The sequence below is a fragment of the Ambystoma mexicanum genome, chromosome 2p, assembly GCF_040938575.1.
Source record: "Ambystoma mexicanum isolate Mex_15411 chromosome 2p, UKY_AmexF1_1, whole genome shotgun sequence".
Lineage (NCBI taxonomy): Eukaryota > Metazoa > Chordata > Amphibia > Caudata > Ambystomatidae > Ambystoma > Ambystoma mexicanum.
Genome location: NC_090923.1, coordinates 61,675,345 through 61,694,669, shown reverse-complemented (window position 1 = coordinate 61,694,669; position 19,325 = coordinate 61,675,345). Strand labels below are relative to the sequence as shown.

The window sequence follows — 19,325 nt, the reverse complement described above, 5'->3', positions numbered from 1 at the left end:
GTTTGCGATAGAGCGCGAGTCCATTTTGATGAAGCACGAGTTGTTTTAAACGCGCAAACTGTTTTACGTGAAATACGTTTCGTTTCTCCGCGTGAGTTCGGTAGCGATAGAGCGCGAGTCCATTTTAACCAGCGCGTGTTATTTTTTATCGCGTTTACGTATTTTTTCATGCACGCGGGTTTGTAAAGAATCGCGTGTGTATTTTAAACGCGAGGACAATTCTTCACGTCTTCTGATTTCACGTGTTTAGCGCACACGCTATTTGAGGAAGAAACTAAACGTTCTTTGTGTAAATAAAGAAACAATTCACATGCATAAGAAAAGCAGTATTCCAGGAAGTTAAAGAATTTTTTTAATGTAATTTATGCAAATGGAATTCAATACTTCAGAGAAAGACTGCAATTTATGAAAGCATTGAAAACTACATAAGGTTAAAGAAACTTTGAAGCAAGAAGAATATCTAGTCCTGAAAAGGTGTTTGCAAACACCATCACTTTAGAATTCTAGAGAGACTTGAGTGGCTTGAACTATATGCACAACACAAGATATATTTACAAGATATTCCACACAGATGAATAGCCTCTAAGTCTTTTACTGAGGTTTAAGAGGTAAAGAGTTAAGAGTTTATTTAGAATAATTTTAGAAAAGAGGTTTTTCTTATCATATATGTAACCAGGTGTATTTGTTTACCACAGATACCAGAGCCTACCAGACGGTTGCAGGGCTGCAGTGTCTCCGTTGTTATTTTCTCCAAATTCACCTTTCCATTTCTTGAGGTTTTCTGCTCAGCTTATATTTAAGGGTTGAGAGGTGAACTCCTAGTGAGGGTATGTGGGGCCAGCATCAGCTACTGTGGAATTCAGTCAAGCCGGACTCTGACAACTGAGGAGCTGTTATGACCGGCTCTTGGTCATAGGGTTCACTCCAAGGGACACTCAGGATACACAGGCCAGGTTCGCATAGCGGTTACTTTATTAGCTTCTTAGGTTACAGGATCAGATGTCAACAAGTCATTAGGAGATAAAGAGGAAAGGGAAAAGAGCCCACTGGCTCCCACCACCCAGGCTCACATCTTGTAACTGCCTGGGTTAGAACCAATTCAACTCTAAACATTCTAACCTCACACTCACAGCCTACATTCTAATGATGTCATTGATCCTGGCACAGCATACATGCAAGTACAGGAGCCAACCCTAACACCTCCTTTCCTACAACAAAACAAACATACGTCAAACTCACCAGAAGGAAGCCAACCCTAACACCTCCTCCTGTTGCATAAAGGCAAACCCACTACCACACTCTGCACATGACTTCCTCGCTCCGACCATGTTCCACTTACACCGGGAAATTGAACCAGCAGGCTTAACTAACATCCTACGACAGACCCAGCCGCCACACCTAACGCTCCTAACCAATCAAGAACAACACAATTCTCCTTCCGTTCCCACCTGCCACGGGGAACCTCGAACTGCCACTTTCGAGCACTAACCGCCCACCTTGGCAACTACAAGAAACGCTACCAAAACCAAACAAACACAAAACTCCTTCCATTTCTCCCTGCCACAAAGAAACCTCGAGCTGCCACTTCCGAGCACTAACTCCCAAAACCGGGAAAGACCAGGTACTGTCGTAACAACACGAGACACTTACTAACAACCCAACAATCTACCCGGGTCAACAGAGAACTACACTTACAACTCATGCCACTGTTAGACCCATTCAGAAATTCAAGTGAACACAGCCACACCAGATCATCACTCACCCACACAATCACACCATAATTAAAGGCAACTAGCTGTCACTAACACAAACACAACAAAACCCAGCTGCAAATGTTGGCCTGACACTTGAGCCCTTCTGAACAATTCAAAACACCCCCATAGTGACCACAGCCGAAGATGAAACATTGCCAAGGTTCTGAGATTGAGCAAGAAGAATTCAATGGCAATCCCAGAAACCACCTAAAACTTCACAAGGAAAAAACACAAGATACAATATCACTTGCATCTTAAGAATTTCAAACGAAATCCCTGAACCTTACCTACTCCATAAGGTCACCAAAAACAACATCTAAGCTTCACATAGCTTCAGGCACTAGTGCTGTGCTAGATGCCCCTGGGCTCCGTAGAACCACAACCCAAAACAACATAAAAGCTTCTCAAAGCTTCATGTGAACTCTACAGAGCCAGAAATCACCACTACATAAAAGCTTCACACAGCTTCAGGCACTAGTCCCCTGCTAGATGCCTCTGGGCTTCGCAAGACAACAACCCAAAATAACGTAAAAGCTACACTAAGCTTCAAGTGAACTCCGCAGAGCCACAATTTACCACAACATGAAAGCTTTGCAAAGCGTCCTGCAGGGTGCTTTACTTTAATGCGGACATTCCCCTCCGATGACGCTTGGCGCCACTGAGCGAACACTGAAGGGCTAAGCCTAAGGAACGCTGAAACCTTAACACTCCACTCCTTCGCTATCTCCCAGTGTTCCCCGGATACGTCATCAGTCATGATGCAGAGCCGGAGCCTGGCTGAGCTCCACTCCCCCAACAGTCACAACTGGCACAGAATGCTCCATTTACATCAGCACGCCTGTACAGCAAGATACAAGGCACAGCAGCAACACCCTTTAAAGTCAGCAAGGCAGTGCTATAACACATTTTAACACCAAATCCAGGACACCAACACCATGGTACAATAATCACTCGAGAGTGCAGCAAACTTAAGGCACAGGCAAGATACTCCTCCCCTGCCACTGGCAGAACGAACACACTCTTGGGAAGGCTTTTTAGCTTAGCTCTGAGCCCCCTCATGTGCCAGGGTGACTACTGGAACAGACTGTCTGGCAATTCTTCCCAGGGCCTTTCTTCCTGATTCTCCAAAAGGCAGGCCCTTCATCCCAAGTCCTTGTGGGCCTTTCCTGTCAGCCGCTCCTGATCCCGCCTGGCACTGGCAGGAAACTCACATCCCAGCGAACCCTTGGGACAAGCTTCCTTATTCAGCCCTGGTTGGCTGCCTCAAACAGCCCTGGGTGGTGGGCGCTAAACAATCTATGGGGGGCAATGGACTCTCCCTCTCTCAACAGTCACTTTTATCCTCTTGCCTGCACCCCCCACAGCAGAGGCCTCTTCTTTTCTCTCACATGACATCACACAGGTACCTGCTTCCTTTTGCTTCACTTGATGTCCACTCCAAGGTCCTCCTTCACCATACCTTGGACCATCCTCGTCGCCAATTGTTATGACCGGCTCTTGGTCATAGGGTTCACTCCAAGGGACACTCAGGATACACAGGCCAGGTTCGCATAGCGGTTACTTTATTAGCTTCTTAGGTTACAGGATCAGATGTCAACAAGTCATTAGGAGATAAAGAGGAAAGGGACAGGAGCCCACTGGCTCCCACCACCCAGGCTCACATAATCTAACTGCCTGGGTTAGAACCCATTCAACCCCAAACATTCTAACCTCACACTCACAGCCTACATTCTAATGATGTCATCGATCCTGGCACAGCATACATGCAAGCACAGGAGCCAACCCTAACAGGAGCGCCTGGCAACTTTATAGACGATCAGTGGGCCAGGTGTCAGGGAATAGAGAGTGTCCCAAAATCAGTTTCCATTCCATACAGGGGATGGACGTCAGCCCTTTGGTGTCAGGTCGGATTAAAGAACAGACATTGCATATTACGTGTCAAATATCTTCCCATCAAGAAATCCTATGCTTCGATTTAATCAAAGTGGCCCATTTATCCGTGATATTGGGGCTGCCTTGATTATGGTTGCACAACCCTTTTATCAATTGGACAGCCGTAACCTTATTTCTTGGGTCCGAGTATTGTGTTGCTCATTGTCTATCCAGCAATTCAATCGGGGTCCACACAACTCCTTCTGAACCACGGACTGGAGCAGTAACTATGGTTAGTCAGGTGGCTAATATCAAGGAGTGTTACAAGCACTTTGTGCAGGTATTCTCCAACCCACAATTTTCCTCTTTGTCTCCTCATCGAAGGGGTGATTGCCATATCGAGCTGGTTTTTGCTCAACCGATACCCTTTGGTCGCATGTACATGCTTTCTCAAAAAGAAAAAGCAGTGCTTAAAGACTACCTACAGATTAATCTACGTAACGGTCTCATAGCCGAATCTACCTCACCAGCCGGTTCATTGTTTTTAATTATGGAAAAGAATACAGAGGAACTGTGCCCTTGTATACCCTATCGGTGGTTAAACAAAATAACAATACCTGACAAATATCGCATGCCACTCATACCTGATATTTTAGAAGCTGTGTCAGGGGCTGGGATCTACACTAAATTGGACCCCTGGGATGCTTATAATCTCATTCGTATTGCCCCAGGAGACGAGTGTAAAACTGCATTCAGAACGCCCTTTGGGCACTTCGAGTATCACGTGATTCCATTCGGACTTTCCAATGCCCCGCTGTATTCCAGCGTTTTATGGACCATTTGTTCGCTGATGTGCTTCTCCATTTGGTAGTGGTTTATTTAAATGATATTTTGATATATTCTTTGAATAAGGCCCAACACACACTCCTCGTAAAACTAGTGCTGGCACGATTACAAGCCAACGAACTGTACTGAAAGGCAGAAAAATGTGAGTTCCACTCGTCTCAAGTCACATATCTGGGTTTTGTATTGTCTTCACAGGGGATTTAAATGGATCCAAAAAAAAGTGTCTGCAGTGGTGGACTGGCCTCCGCCATCCAATGTCAAGGAAATCCAACGTTTTGTTGGTTTCGCTCATTTCTACCAGAAATGTATACCCCGGTTCTCTGAAATAATACTCCCTCTCACAAGATTACTAAAGAAGGGAACAACCTTTGTCTGGGATACACCAGTCCAAAAGTCATTTGATAGCTTGAAGGTACTATTTACCACAGCTCCTATTCTGGTCACTCCTGAGCAATGGAAAAGGTTTGTCCTTGAAACCGATGCATTTCATAATACCATGGGAGCTGTCCAACTTCAAGATACTGATGACGGCACAGAATCACCCATCGCTTACCTGTCCAAAATCTTCAGCCCACAGAAATCAATTATTCCATGCTGGAGAAAGACTTTTTGGTGATAAAATGATAATTCGAAGAGTGGAGGCATCTCCTCTTGGGGTCTCAGCACCCTATAGAGGTTCGAACGGACAACCAGAACCTTAGAGTTCTCCAACAGGCACAAACCACCAATAGTCGTCAGGCCCGCTGGGCACATTTTTTTTCCCCTTACAAAATCCATCTCACATTCCTTCCAGGTTGTCAGAATCTCAGAGCGGACGCTCTTTCTTGTAAGGATCATCCCACTGCTAGGTTTCATAGCGAACCCATATTCCCCAAAGCCATCTACATGCATGTTCTTACGGACATTCTGCAGAATGTCAAACAAGCTTCTCTGGAACTCCGGGAATTATGTCATGATTTGTTGCTAACAGATCATCTTACCCTGGATCAGGGGCTTTATTTCTTTGGTAATAAAGTGCTGATACCCTCAGAAGAGCTCCAGAGGGAAGTCCTTTACATGAGTCATGATTCTTGTGTGGCTGGCCATCGAGGAATCAACAACACCCAAGGCCTACTACAGAGACACTTTTTGTGGCCCTCCTGGTCCAAGGATGTGCAGGATTATGTAGCAGCTTGTTCAGTTTGTCTGCAGTCCAAAACGTCCCGTCGTTTTCCACTTGGTCTACTCACCAGAATGCTGATTCCCACTAAACCATGGCAGATGATATCTACTGATTTTGTTGTGGATCTCCCTCCTTCTGAAGGCCATACTGCTATCATGGTCACTATTGACTATTTCACGAAGATCGTTCACTTTTCTTCCCTGCCGGCTGTCCCTACGGCTTACCAGATGTCACGGATATGTTTGTCTGAACTCTTCTCCCGCCATGGTTAACCTGACACCATTGTGTCTGACAGGGGTTCTCAGTATACCTCCAACTTCTGGCAGAAATTGTGTGAACGCCTTCGAGTTCAAAGGGCACTGAGTTCAGGTTTTCATCCCCAGAAAAACGGCCAGACCGAGCGCCTGAACCAGACATTGGAAGGATACCTATGTTGTTTTGTATCAGCGGCCCAAGATGATTGAGTTGAACTGTTACCCCTTGCTGAATTTTCCTACAATAATGCCATCCATTCTGCTTTACGATCCAGCCTTTTCTTGTGCTCTTATGGGTATCATACGTCCTTCTTACCTACTGTTGTTCCAGCGTCACCTCGTTTTCCAGGTGTGGATGCTTTGGTGTCCCATATTCATCAAGGTCAACAGGGGGCTCGACAGGCACTCTTGGATGCACAGGATCGGGCCAAACGATATGCTGACTGGAGGCGCAGACCAGCACCTGTGTTAGCTGTGGCGGATTTGGTTTGGTTGGCCTCAAAATACCTACCTCGTCATCTGGTCCCTTCCAAGTTGTTTTTGCCCAGGTTCATTGGCCCATTCCCGATTCTGCAGTTAGTAGCGATAGCTGCTATTCGTCTTCAACTGCCGCCATCCTGGTCGAGGATTCATCCTGTGTTTCATTTATCCCAGGTCAAGGAGGATGTGCTGAATCGATTTCTGAGGAGTTCCTCAGCCCGTCCCCCGTCTTTCATCACTCCACAGGGTTCTGAGTTTAAGGTGTCCGGTATTTGCGATTCACGCTACTTCAGAGGCCGTTTGCAATATTAGGTGAATTGGAAGGGGTACACCCTGGCGGACAGGTCCTGGGAATCTGCTTCCGATGTTCATGCCCCTCGTTTGGTCTGTTTGCTCCACCCAGAAAAGCAGGGTTGTCCACCTCTTAGAGGGGGGGCATATTGTCACATCTCACAATTCCCACCGGTCATGGTGGCGCTGTTGCTGGCTGGGTTTTACTGGCACCCTTATGTCACGCTACACAGACTACCCCCAAAATGGCGGTGGAATTGTGCCGCTCAGGTAGTATGGGTTTGACTGGACTAACGTGCAAAGTATCTCTGCCCAGTAGCAGTCATGTGACTGTTCTTAAGCCGCTAAAGCCAGAGCTCCTGTGCGCCACTAATCCAGATTCAGACGCTCCGTAAGTTCACAATCTAGGAAAACCTTTCTTACCCGACTCGTTTACTTCACTCCTACCTTTCTCTCTTCCCTTGCAGAACTGCGCCGCTCATGGTCACTCCCGCTCCAGGAGTTAGCATTTGTTATAATCCTGCTACGGTCTGTAGTGCTTCTCGTCCACTTCAAGCTCCCAACTTCTTAACGAGTGATACCATAGAGAAATGTTAGGGATTCTTACTTATAACAAAAACCGTTCCGCTTCTAGTAGAGGACGGCCAAACTAACTTCCATTCTCTTCAGCTCATCATCTAGAGAATACACGCCCCTCTTCGGAGATGTCTAATTGTTTACATTCTCTTCACTTGTGGTTCAACACCACCGGGAACAAGGAGGTTCTGGGGGAAGAGGGAGTTATTCTTTACGAATTAAGGGAACCATGTATTTATTGTTCTTTACTACTTGAGTAGGAAACACGCCACTATCCAGGAAGCACTTCTATTCTCCCAAGCTCGCCTTCTATGGAGGTCTAACCCACATATCTCAGTTGCAGGTGCCGATCCTTTTATCTATCTCTTTACCATCCTCCTTCTGACAAAGATACTTACCCAATCTTTTGTGTTTGATAGACAACTTCCTAGACAACACTGCAGAAGAGTAGCAGTTTTTTCGTCCGAAGACCCAGGATCCGCTGCCATGATCCTGCTCCAGTCCAGCACAGGGTTTTATACCCCAGAGGGTTTTGCTGGGGATTTTGTCTCTCCAGGCAGGCGGAGAGGGGGCAAGGTTTGCAGGGGGGTTTCTCCACACATTCAGGGATTGTGATCTGCTCAGGATAGTGGTTTCTGCTAAATCTTTGTACCAAGTCAGTTAATTGATGATAGTGCTAGATTCAAAGAGCAATTCTCTGCAGTCCCTGGCTAGTCTTAGGATCAGGTCTCTGTACTTGTAGTTTAGGAGCCTCGCTATGATTGTTTGCGGCAGGGCTCCTGGTTTTGGAGGTGGTTCAGGGACCTATGAGCCTGCCCGACTTGGAACTATGGCGAAAACGCTGGCCTCCTCAGTTTTCAACAAATAGCCCCATGTGACCTGTGTTGTCAGACTCCGGAATTCCCACTATGCTTACGTTGTTTCGTTTAGAAGGAGACTCCAGGTCGTGGCAGTTCGCCTCAACTGCCATCAGCTCCTACTTTAGGTTAGCCATTCCAGTTTCCACACTGGTGATCCTATCTTCGGTATCACCGATTCCGGATTCGGTGTGGTTTATGTGCCACTTTCCTTCTCCAATTTGGCCTGAAGTGAGCTAATGTTGGCGAGAGATTGTCCAATTTGGAATTCACCAATGAGAATTCTGCCTGCATCGCTTCCACTAGTCAGTGCTTCGTTGCTCAGGCACTTCGTTTGTTGCCACGTTACATAAGGAGGAGGCCTGCAATGGCTCCCTAGAGGGAGTATTCGTAAAAGGAGTTCCTCGGCCCATGTTTTTATTCGCACCCCTGGTAATTGTTGATCGAAGCCCACTTCCACCACCTGTCCCGCAGTGCTTTAGAGCAGCACAGGTGCTGCAGGATTGTCGCATAGACTAGTTGGCAGTCCCCCTCTGTATCAATCGCAGTGGAGGGTAGTCCAAAAATGTAGCACCAGGGGACTCCCTCTGTGTCGCCCACTCACTTATGCCCCCTTAAAGTGGCAGCTCACCCATCACACTGGGCTTCAAGTGTACTCATGAGAAGGGTCCCGAAGGGAAGTGGGTATTGGTGTTCATTATCACACCGTCCAACACATTGACTTCAGCTCCTGTTATCCCAGCCAGTGTCAGCACAGTGTACGGTCCCACCTCCAGGCCTCCCAGTTGTAGGAGGTCCACAACCACTCTCACCTTCCACAGCCTCCACAACTATATGTCGCTTCCTGCCAGTTTCAGGAAACATCTCCACTGCCCTTTGATTACGCTGCCACCCCAAGACATAGTTGGTTTCTATGAGGGAGCCCACCACGAAGTGCCCCCGTCTCCATCCAAGCGGCTTGCTCAGGAAGGGTACGTAGACGCAGTCCAGGATGCAGTGCTTCCAAGGGCACAACAGAAAGAGCCTCTCTATACATCCAACTGAGGTCTCCAGGCCGGCCAGGAGAGTCACACAGTTTAGCTCTACTCTGCCAGGGCATCCGACAAGATGCTCTGGGAGCCCTCACTCCACCTTCCTCATCCAGCGCAGGTCCATGCTCCACAGAACGATTGATCACCACTTCACCGCACCAGGATGTCCAAGGAGGATGACAGCCCGCCAAAGCAGTCATTGGACCAGGCCACAGATAGGGAACTGAGAGTACTGCTGTGGATCCTTGCTGCTGGGCGGACCGAAATGGCCCCGCTGTGTTAAACAATCCCGGCAGGGCTCACCTCCACTCTTTCTGTGGCTGTCTCCACTCTGGGCCACAGATCCAGCGTCACTGCTTAGCCGCTCTGATATCCTTCAGCAGGAGCCCAGCACCCACGTCTGCAGCCTCCCCTCCATAGGTCCTTAGGGAGGGCCACATCACACACTGCATATCTGCACCGGGGACCTAGCACAACTACGGCAGGGGAACAGTCATGCTGGCTTGTTCGGTACTCCTCGTGCACAAGATTTCATTAGGATTTATGCTGGTTAATGGAGCTCCATCTTTAGGCAGCCATTTCTGTTGCTTCTGAACAGCGCCCCATCCTGATATTTTCTACAGAGGATTTCAGGCCGCTATGTGTGACAAAATGTAATTTCTAAAGGTTTTATCTTATAATTTACCTACAAAGATTGTTTATATTTAGTAAGCCGCCTCAAGAGATCTGTAGATTACAATATCTGCCCTTCATAAGATATTCTTATGCCTAGAAAAACCTTTGTTAATCAAATCAATAGCTGCTGCAATACCTATTGAGACGGTACAACCAATTGCTTATAACATTATCCTAATTACTATCTTCAAACCAATTTAGAAACTTTCTTGTGGTCTGTAACCTTTGGCTGTCCAGGTGTTTTGGACTTCAACTGTCATCAGTCTAACCAGCATAGTCGACGGTGAGGCCTCATTGGAATCGTAGCCCAAAACCTCTGGAGAGATGCAGGTTGCAGACCCCCCAAATGGAAAGTACTGGATAGGCCTTCACAGTCCTGTCAAACAGTCCTCAAAAAAAAACATCCTTACCTTCCTGTTTATGCTTCTCCATTACTGGGTGACCTTTGCGCCAGTGGTTTACTTTTTCCTGCTGTGCTGCCAGAGGTACTTCCATTTTTCTTTTTCCTTCTGCTAATTAGAAGAGACACAGTGTTTTATTTTTTATTGAGGTTGAATGTTGGTTGGTGGCAGTTATTTCTCTTTTTGTAATTTTTTATTGCATTTTCATATAACACAGTACAATCCCAACATTGGAACATCTAGAGTACATCATAATCTCTCAGAAGCGTATCATCATCAATAACGTTATTTGGCCAATGGCCATCAAAGTACATCCTAACAATACATGTCTAAAAGGCAAATATTCCAAAAGATTTTTAGAGAAAGAGAAAGCGGTAAGCAAAAAGGCAACATCCTCCTTAAATATCACAGTGCAAACCTCTAACCGCAATTCAAAGCTCCCAGCCTCGAGCCCTTGATTTTGCTCCCATAGCGACGGTAGCCGAGAGCAGTAAGATTTGCCCCAGAGAGAGGGCCCTTACTACTAAAGATGCCAGAGGGAGCTACGGGACCAGAAGTGTTGGAGGAGCTACTGAATATGCTCACTGAAATTCCGCTTCTATGACACCGCCCATGCACATTACATATTCTCAGAAGATTTCTTGCCATGAGTACATCCCCAGAAACTAGTTTGACAGAGTCTAAAGACGTATCATTCGGGATTCTGATACACTCCACCAGGGCATCCTTTGTCACAAAAGCACAGTCCCCTACATAGTGTAGCCAATGTAGGCATTTGTTCTGAAGGGCATCCTTTGGTTCTCTTCTACCAGCGGGCAATGTAGGTACACCATGGAGAAACAGAGTGGTTCTTCTAGGTCCTTTATGGGCGTTATGTCTTAGTGAGGGCCTCCCAGAGACGAGGTTATGTGTATTGGGTGTCCTCCCGACAAAATGCTTAATGCCCAAGTTCTTTGGAGCAAGATGCTCCTTGGGTGAGTGCTCAGGCCCCGGGGTGTGGGCCATTGGTGACTCAATACTTTTGGGGCCAGAGTTTGAGCAGCCTCTGATTGATTCTTTGGGCACTAAGCGGTCTGGGCACCATCGGAAAGGAGGAGACAGGAATGCTGGGGAAATGATCCTGCACCATCCATTGGGCCCAAGGCCCCAGGCCCGTCCCCAGGTGAATCACCTCCAACCACACACCCCTCCTTCCCCCTGGCCTCTGTCATACTCCCAAGACGAGCCGCCAGTATTTTTTTTATGTCAGCCAGTTCAACAAGAACGCAGTCACAACAGCAGCACAGGACACTAGTTGAATCTTTGGGTGATGAAGCTGGCAAGGGCCGATACCCTTGTTTAGGTGGTTTAGGGGCCCTGAGTGGAGTTAGGCATAGAAAGGAGCTGGCGTTGAAGGTGCAGCTGACGTGAGCTCACTCCAAGTGCTGCAGGGGGGGCTCAGAGAGTGTTTCCCCTCACAGAGTCCTTCATGGCCCGGGTCCATTGGGTCCACTGCTGAGTGGGTAGGGGATGACGGAGGGTGAGCAGCCTCAGCGGCCAGGCCCAACCACAGTTCGGGGCGGAGTGGGTGGTACCAGGGGCAGGTCTTGGGGTTGGCTCAGGAGAAGTTAGGGCCAACGCAGGTGCCATCGGTAGAGCTGGTGGCACGCAGGCCCCAATGAGCTTGGCTATCCTCTTGCATCCATTGCCCAGGGTATTGAGGAAGACAGCAGTGGCAATACAGTCAAAACCTCCTTGGCTTTGGACATTTGATCAGCTGTAGTGTTGGCAAGTGAGTAAATCTGAGCATGGTCTTGAGTGGGCCTGAGTCGTGGGAAAAGCTCACCCTTGGGGCTTTTGCTAGGGTGTCCTTGAATGCTCAGAGCCTGGCCCCACCGAAACTACCCCCCAAGCTTGTAGTAGCAGTCGCGGGAACAGGTACAGTGTCTGCACTTGCGCCCACAGGGTGAACTCCAGTTCCCAGACCATCCCCTGTTGCTCTGCAGGGGGGCTAGTAGGTTTGACTTAAGGGCCGAGTTGGAGAGGAAGAGGGGGGGTGAAAGATCCTCCACCCCTAAATGCCAGCCATTCCTTATAATAGTCCCCAAGCAAATTGAGTTGCTAGTGTGGGGGAGATTGGTTGCTTTTCTCACCTTGCAGAGTCCAGCTCCAGGTCTGTTGATCTGCTGGGTAGTCTATAAGATACTACAGCCTTGCCTTTCCTTTCCTTTGCTTTGGATCTCCACAGGCGGCGAGGCGCGAACACCCAGGCGGGAGTAAACACCTGTGCCCTTGCTCCCCACGGGCTTACACCCCGCGGGGGGAGCGCGCAGCATTAATTCTGTTGGGGGCGTGGCCTCAGGGTCCGGCGGCAAAGAGGGAGGAAAGACTTCCAGGGTCCCCACACCCAAGCAAACACCCGCGTACTCGCAGAAGGTATCATCGTAGTCAACTGTGACAGAACATTCCATCAACATGCACCATTACGGGTCAAATACAGGTTTGACAACAGGCACGGTACCGAATCCGCGGATGCCGGCCCTTTTCCAGAGGAACCCCTAATTTTTTTATCAAGACAGGACAAACGCAGCACTATAAATTATTTGCCAATGGTATACGGAGGGAAGAAGGTGTGGACAGGAATAACCCCTGTAGGATTAGAGATAATAATCTTGGAGAGACAGTATTACTGTAACTCTCTTTCAGCTTCCCATCCTCTGCCAGAACCAATACCTCATGAATCCATGTATTTGTGTAGAATAGAACTGTCTACATATATAAATAACACTGAGAGGAGGAAGCTCCATGGGAAAGCAGGGAGCAGATGAGAGAACCACAGCAAGCGGTCTAGTCTATCCTCAGTCATCGAAACAAGCATCGAACAAAAAGGGAAGAATAACTAAATCAAAGGAGCAGTCCAAAGCAGAGAAGCGTAGTAATCATTTGAAGAAGAGAAACTGCGAGAGTCGACTGAGCGAAGGGAGTCAGAAGAGACGGGGCAAAGGAATGCCCGATAGCAAACCAAAAACGTACTGATCGGTTTGTGGCCTTCAAGAGAGACGGGAGACGGGTGGAGGGACGCGGAAAAGCACTCCCAGGGAGAATTTTCACCAGTGGAGTCACCGCCAATGTGCCGAAGTGCGACAGAGCTCCGAAGTCATGCCACTCCAGAATCAAGCTAACAACAAGCCGGGATACTGGTGGAGGGATGAAATAATCTCCATGGGAAGTTTGGATCAGTGGAAACACTGCCAACTCACTGAAACCGCGACAGAGCCCTGCAAGTGATGCTGTCTCAGAAGCAAGTAGCAACAAGACGAGGAGAACAAAGCAGTCACCCAGAGGGTGTTTACCTGGCGACAGAGTCTCCGTAATCCAGACAGAGCTGTGGCTGACCCGGATGGAGAGGGTAAGTAAAACAGATCTCGGAGAAACGGTTTGGCACCACTTAAGGAATGAATAACAGTAAAACTAATCACTACAACAGGGTAGGAGAGTGAACCCTGATCAAAGGCAACCCTGGATTTCATATATCGGTTAGCCTCCTCATTCTTCCTAATCCCATTGGTTGGGAGAAAGACAGGTAGTACTTGGCAGGCGAGTGAACCAAATCTACCACGAAGTGGGAAACAACAAAAGGGGATGAGAATAGTACCCTTATAAGAAAGAGACATTAGCCGGATAGCTAAAGGAGCTGAAACATAACCAAGAAAGAGAACCTATTTTCTTGGTGTTCATTTTTTAAGTTCGGACTTCCGGAACTTTGGTCTTGCGGTTGAGCACGTTGGAACATTGGTTTTACTTACTTTACAGCACTACATCGTCCACGACTGAACTTTGGTTTGTTGTCAGGGGCCATTCTTCCGGACCACCAAGAAGAGAGTCATCTTCCTTGAGTTTAAGTTATTAGAGCAAGGGTTGAAAAGGTTCGACAGACGACGGCGGACTATTTTGCTTTATACAAGACCTCCTGACAGTCTCCTTAGTTTTAGTTGAGGCGTGGATACCCCTCTTAGATCTAGGGCAAGGTAGGGATTCTTTTTCATTTTCTTATTTAATAAAGGCTTATGACAACAAATCTACCATCCATGTATCAGTTCCTAGATCCACACCCTTACACTACTGAACATAGGTCCCCGAGACATCCAGAGGCCGGGGCGTGTAGAGGTATCATGCGTGTAGACGCCAGTTCAAGGTCATAGGAGTAGGCTGCGTCTTCTAGCCACACCAATGGTTAGGTTGGTGGCAGCTATAAACACTGAGCTGGGGGTACCCTAAGCGAAATGGCATTGGTGTTGGCATCCAAGAGGGCTATGCAGTACTGCCAGAACCCTCTATTCAGTAGACCCCTGCAAAATCAGATAAGGCTGAGACCATGGGCCTCATTACACGGACGGCGGTAAGGGTTAACGGTCACCGTTAATGGTACCGGTGACCGTTAACCCTTACCGCCTTACTACGAGGTCCCTTTGCGGGTTGGAGACTTTAACGCCTGCTTTTTGCAGGTGTTAAAAACCAACCCGCAAAGGGACCAGGGAGCTAATTACGGTACTGCAATTTGCGGTGCCGTAATTAGCACCTTCACCATTCCCATTATGCCCTATGGGGCAAAAATAGGAATGGGGAAGGGCAATGGGGCAAGGGGGAATTACAGCCCCACCAACCTTGGAATAGGGCGGTAATTCCCCTTTCCTCCAAGGCGGTGCCGGTATTTTACCAGCATGGACTAAGGTGCAAAAAGCAACTTGGACCACCACGATCCGTGTAATGAGGCCCCATGTGTCAATCAAGAGAATTCTTCTATAGATGGGCACCTTGGAAAATCTGTTTGGAATAACTGGTGCAGAAAACATTTTTGTATAACTATACCCCAGTAACAGAGATGAAATTCCTGAAACATATTTTTCATTTTTAGATGTAGCCCCTGCCAAATAGTGCTGGCCGGAGTAGCTGTCAGGCACATTGGGAGCACCCTTGTTGTGGATCTTATTTCAAAATATTGTGGATTTTATTTCAAAAGGTATATTAAATGAAAAGGGATTGTAGTGAACTGGGAAAGGGTTAAAGATTGTAACTACAAAACTATCCTTGGCCACTATGGAAGTGTACAAACTGTAACCACATACATTAACTGTGCTATGCAACAATTGAAAAATGGGCCTCATTCCAAGTCTGTTGGTCTGGAAATAAGGATGCTGATAGCACCGTACCGGCACCCTTTCTGGACCGGCAGACTACAACTCTGCTTTCCGGGGCATCTGCACAAGGCAGGTCTGACCTGCCGGGCATAAGAGCCTGGAAAGCAGAGTCATCACGGAAGCACCAGCACTGTTAACAACAGATCTGGTGCCCCGAGGCCCCATTCCTGTGGAGCCCTTTGGGACTCCACAGGAATGGGGACTAACATTTTCCGCTGCCTGACTTCCTGGGCCCCCGGGACTTGTAATATCCAGATGGCACCAGGAAGTCACGTGGCAGAAACAGTGTTACAGGGTTATCGCCAACCTGGTAATGAGGCCCTATGTATAGTGTAACTGCATTATGTACTTATGCAAGTCTATGCACTATGTAACTATGTACCTTGCTCAGCAACATTGGTAGAGTACACATCAGTACTAGCCGGGATTTGGAACCTGTGATGTCTTTTGTCTTCATGATTTGACAAACCGAACACTTTGTAACTATAGGAACTATGAAACTATGCTATCAATGCAAATATCTATAGAAAGTATGACACTATGTTATGTAACTGCTCAAATATACAAGGAATGTAACTACATAAACCAGACAGCTGTATGTATCTTGCAAATAAACTATTTACCTATACTGGCAGCGTAACAAAGTAAATGTAATAACTATGCAACTTTACAAACTACGAACATATCCTATGCAATGAAAGTGTAAACACTATGTAACCATATACTTTAACTGTGCTATGCAACAATTGATGACTATGTAAAGTGGACCTGTACTATGTACTTATGCAAGTCTATGCACTATGTAACTATGTACCTTGCTCAGCAACATTGGTAGAGTACACATCAGTACTAGCCGGGATTTGGAACCTGTGATGTCTTTTGTCTTCATGACTTCTTTGCTCACTGATGGTGGGGTACGATTTGCTTGCAGACTCAGTAAGGGGAGTAGTATTGGTCACGTCACTGTGAGAAGAGCTTTTCCGACTAGTAGTCGGGGATATGGTGCCTGCAGTAACGCTGTCTGCAAGACAGTTGGCAAGGTTTGCAACATCACTGGTAACGCCTGTAGAATCGGCACGCCCACCATCCCCAGGTGTAGCACCTCTGATGGGTGACCTTGTGGTGGCATCCGTAGCACAATCTGCGAAGGATAGGTGATTGGATGCTGTGTTTAGTTATCACGTCTTATAAGGAACAAACTGATAGTTTTACTACACTCTGCATCATAGTAACATGGAATTCACAGTAGAAGTAATTCAACACAACATTGAGGTGTAGGACATTAGATGCAAGCCTATGATTTAAATTAATTTTCTAGCATGAGAAGCCCATTGGTCCAAAACAATATAGTGAGGTCCCCAATTGCACAAAGTACTGCCGCCCAATGTACTGACCTGGCCAAATGTGCAGGAGGTACACATTGGGCTTGGTCAGTGGTCTTCAAACTAGGGGACAGACCCCCTAAGGAGACCCACAGGATGTCCTGGGAGGTGCAAGGTGCTTTAAAAGGGCATTATGTTGAATCTTTTAAGTGAAAATGAAAGCAGTTAGAAGTGCAGGGGGGATAGGAAACAGTATTTTTACTCAAGGGGGCTCAGCATAAACAGAAAATGCTTATCATCCCCCCTACACTCTCGAACTGCTTACATGTTCTATTAAAAGCATTCAACATAAGCACCTCTATACATTTTCTATACAACCATTCTTGCATAGTCTGATTTACTCCCCTTTTTTTGGCCAACGTGGCATTCCGAAGCGAGGGTTAAAATACAAAGTCTGAATCTCAGATGAAGAGTTTTTTGTTGTTCACTGTCAAGATATTGCTCAGTATGCGACATATATTTATTTTTAAATAAGAAAAGGAAAGTATAGAATTGACAGCACTTGTGAGATTACTGACTTCAGCCCAAGCTCAGTAACGAGTCATAACATTTCCTTGAATAATGAGGGCAAGGGGTATACATATGAAACCACACAGACTATGTAACAATGTACCAGGAATGTCAATATGATTTGACAAACCGAACACTTTGTAACTATAGGAACTATGAAACTATGCTATCAATGCAAATATCTATAGAAAGTATGACACTATGTTATGTAACTGCTCAAATATACAAGGAATGTAACTACATAAACCAGACAGCTGTATGTATCTTGCAAATAAACTATTTACCTATACTGGCAGCGTAACAAAGTAAATGTAATAACTATGCAACTTTACAAACTACGAACATATCCTATGCAATGAAAGTGTAAACACTATGTAACCATATACTTTAACTGTGCTATGCAACAATTGATGACTATGTAAAGTGGACCTGTACTATGTACTTATGCAAGTCTATGCACTATGTAACTATGTACCTTGCTCAGCAACATTGGTAGAGTACACATCAGTACTAGCCGGGATTTGGAACATGTGATGTGTTTTGTCTTCATGACTTCTTTGCTCACTGGTGGTGGGGTACGATTCGCTTGCAGACTCAGTAAGGGGCGCAGTATTGGTCACGTCACTGTGAACAGAGCTTTTACGACTAGCAGTCGGGGATATGTTGCCTGCAGTACCGCTGTCTGCAAGACAGCTGGCAAGGTTTGCAACATCACTGGTAACGCCTGTAGAATCGGCACGCCCACCATCCCCAGGTGTAGCACTTCTGATGGGTGACCTTGTGGTGGCATCGGTAGCACAATCTGCAAAGGATAGGTGATTGGATGCTGTGTTTAGTTATCACGTCTTATAAGGAACAAACTGATTACTACACGCTACATCATAGTAACATGGAATTCACAGTAGCAGTAATTCAACACAACATTGAGGGGCATTAGATGCAAACCTGTGATTTAAATTACATTGGGCCTCATTACGAGTAGGGCGGTAAGGGATACCGGGCATCGTTAAGGAGACCGGTGCCGGTAATCCCTTACCGCCATACTACGAGTTCCCTTAGCGGGTCCCTCCTTCAACGCCTGGTTTTACCAGGCGTTATGGACTGGACCCGCTAAGGGACTTCAGAGCTAATAACGGTACCGCAAATTACGGTACCGCAAATTGCGGTACCGTTATTAGCACCTTCCCATTGAGCCCTATGGGGACTCAAATGGGAATGGGGAATGGCTTTTTCAATGGGGACTTACCGGTCCCGCAAAGGTCGGACTACACCGGTAAGTCCCCATTGAACGAGACCAGTTCCGGTACCGTTAATGGAGGCAGTCATGGCGCAAATAGCGCCATGACTACCTCCAATCTCGGAATGAGGCCCATTGCCTGCATGAGAAGCCCATTGGTCCAACAAAACATAGTGGGGCTACTTGTCATCTAGTGAACAGAGACCAAAGTTTACAACAGGTAACAAACACTCCATCATTTCAGTCCGTCGTTGTCAAGTGGGGTTCATGACTTTGATGAACAAATGTCTATTTCAGAATCTAAAACTGTTTACAGAATAAAATAAGCCCCCAATTGCACACACCGTACTAACCACAGCACAGCACTGTGTGCTACAGTACTGTTGCCAGGCCCGTATGCTGCAATGTACTGAAGGCACACATCAGGCTAGGTCAGTGGTCTTCAAACTCGGGGACTGGCCAACTACTGGGGCCCACAAGATGCCCTCGGAGGTGCAAGTGCTTTAAAAAGGCATTATGTGCAATGCTTTTAATAGAAAATGTAAACAGTTAGAGAGTGTAGGGGGGGATCGGAAACAATATTTTGTACTCAAGGGTGGCTCAGTATAAACAAGTATGAATAGCACTGGGCTTGAATGGCATTTGACTCTCTAGTGCTTCAATATAGGAACAGGTCATAGGAGTCAAGAAATGGTTCAGCATCTGAACAACTGATAGGGCGCACGCCCATCTATTAAGACTAGAACAAAAACAAAATAATGTATGTGTATGTTTATTTTCAATGCAAACATTTACACTATGGACCGAGCTTTGTTTATGT

At 46.8% G+C, this 19,325-nt stretch overlaps 2 protein-coding genes across 2 annotated transcripts in view; both read right to left on the bottom strand.

The window, feature by feature from the left end:
• Nucleotides 1-19,325, bottom strand: part of LOC138567708 (tubulin tyrosine ligase 3-like) — a 673,617-nt gene that overhangs the window by 225,096 nt on the left and 429,196 nt on the right. The window contains exon 8 of the mRNA XM_069646178.1: nucleotides 10,209-10,307. Within this exon, the coding sequence (XP_069502279.1) occupies nucleotides 10,209-10,307 (99 nt within the window). The remainder of the gene's footprint in view (nucleotides 1-10,208; nucleotides 10,308-19,325) is intronic.
• Nucleotides 16,183-19,325, bottom strand: part of LOC138566088 (papilin-like) — a 41,077-nt gene continuing 37,934 nt past the window's right edge. The window contains exons 3-4 of the mRNA XM_069643104.1: nucleotides 17,744-18,070; nucleotides 16,183-16,517 (exon numbers count right to left, since the gene is read on the bottom strand). Coding sequence (XP_069499205.1) covers nucleotides 16,183-16,517; nucleotides 17,744-18,070 — 662 coding nt within the window. The remainder of the gene's footprint in view (nucleotides 16,518-17,743; nucleotides 18,071-19,325) is intronic.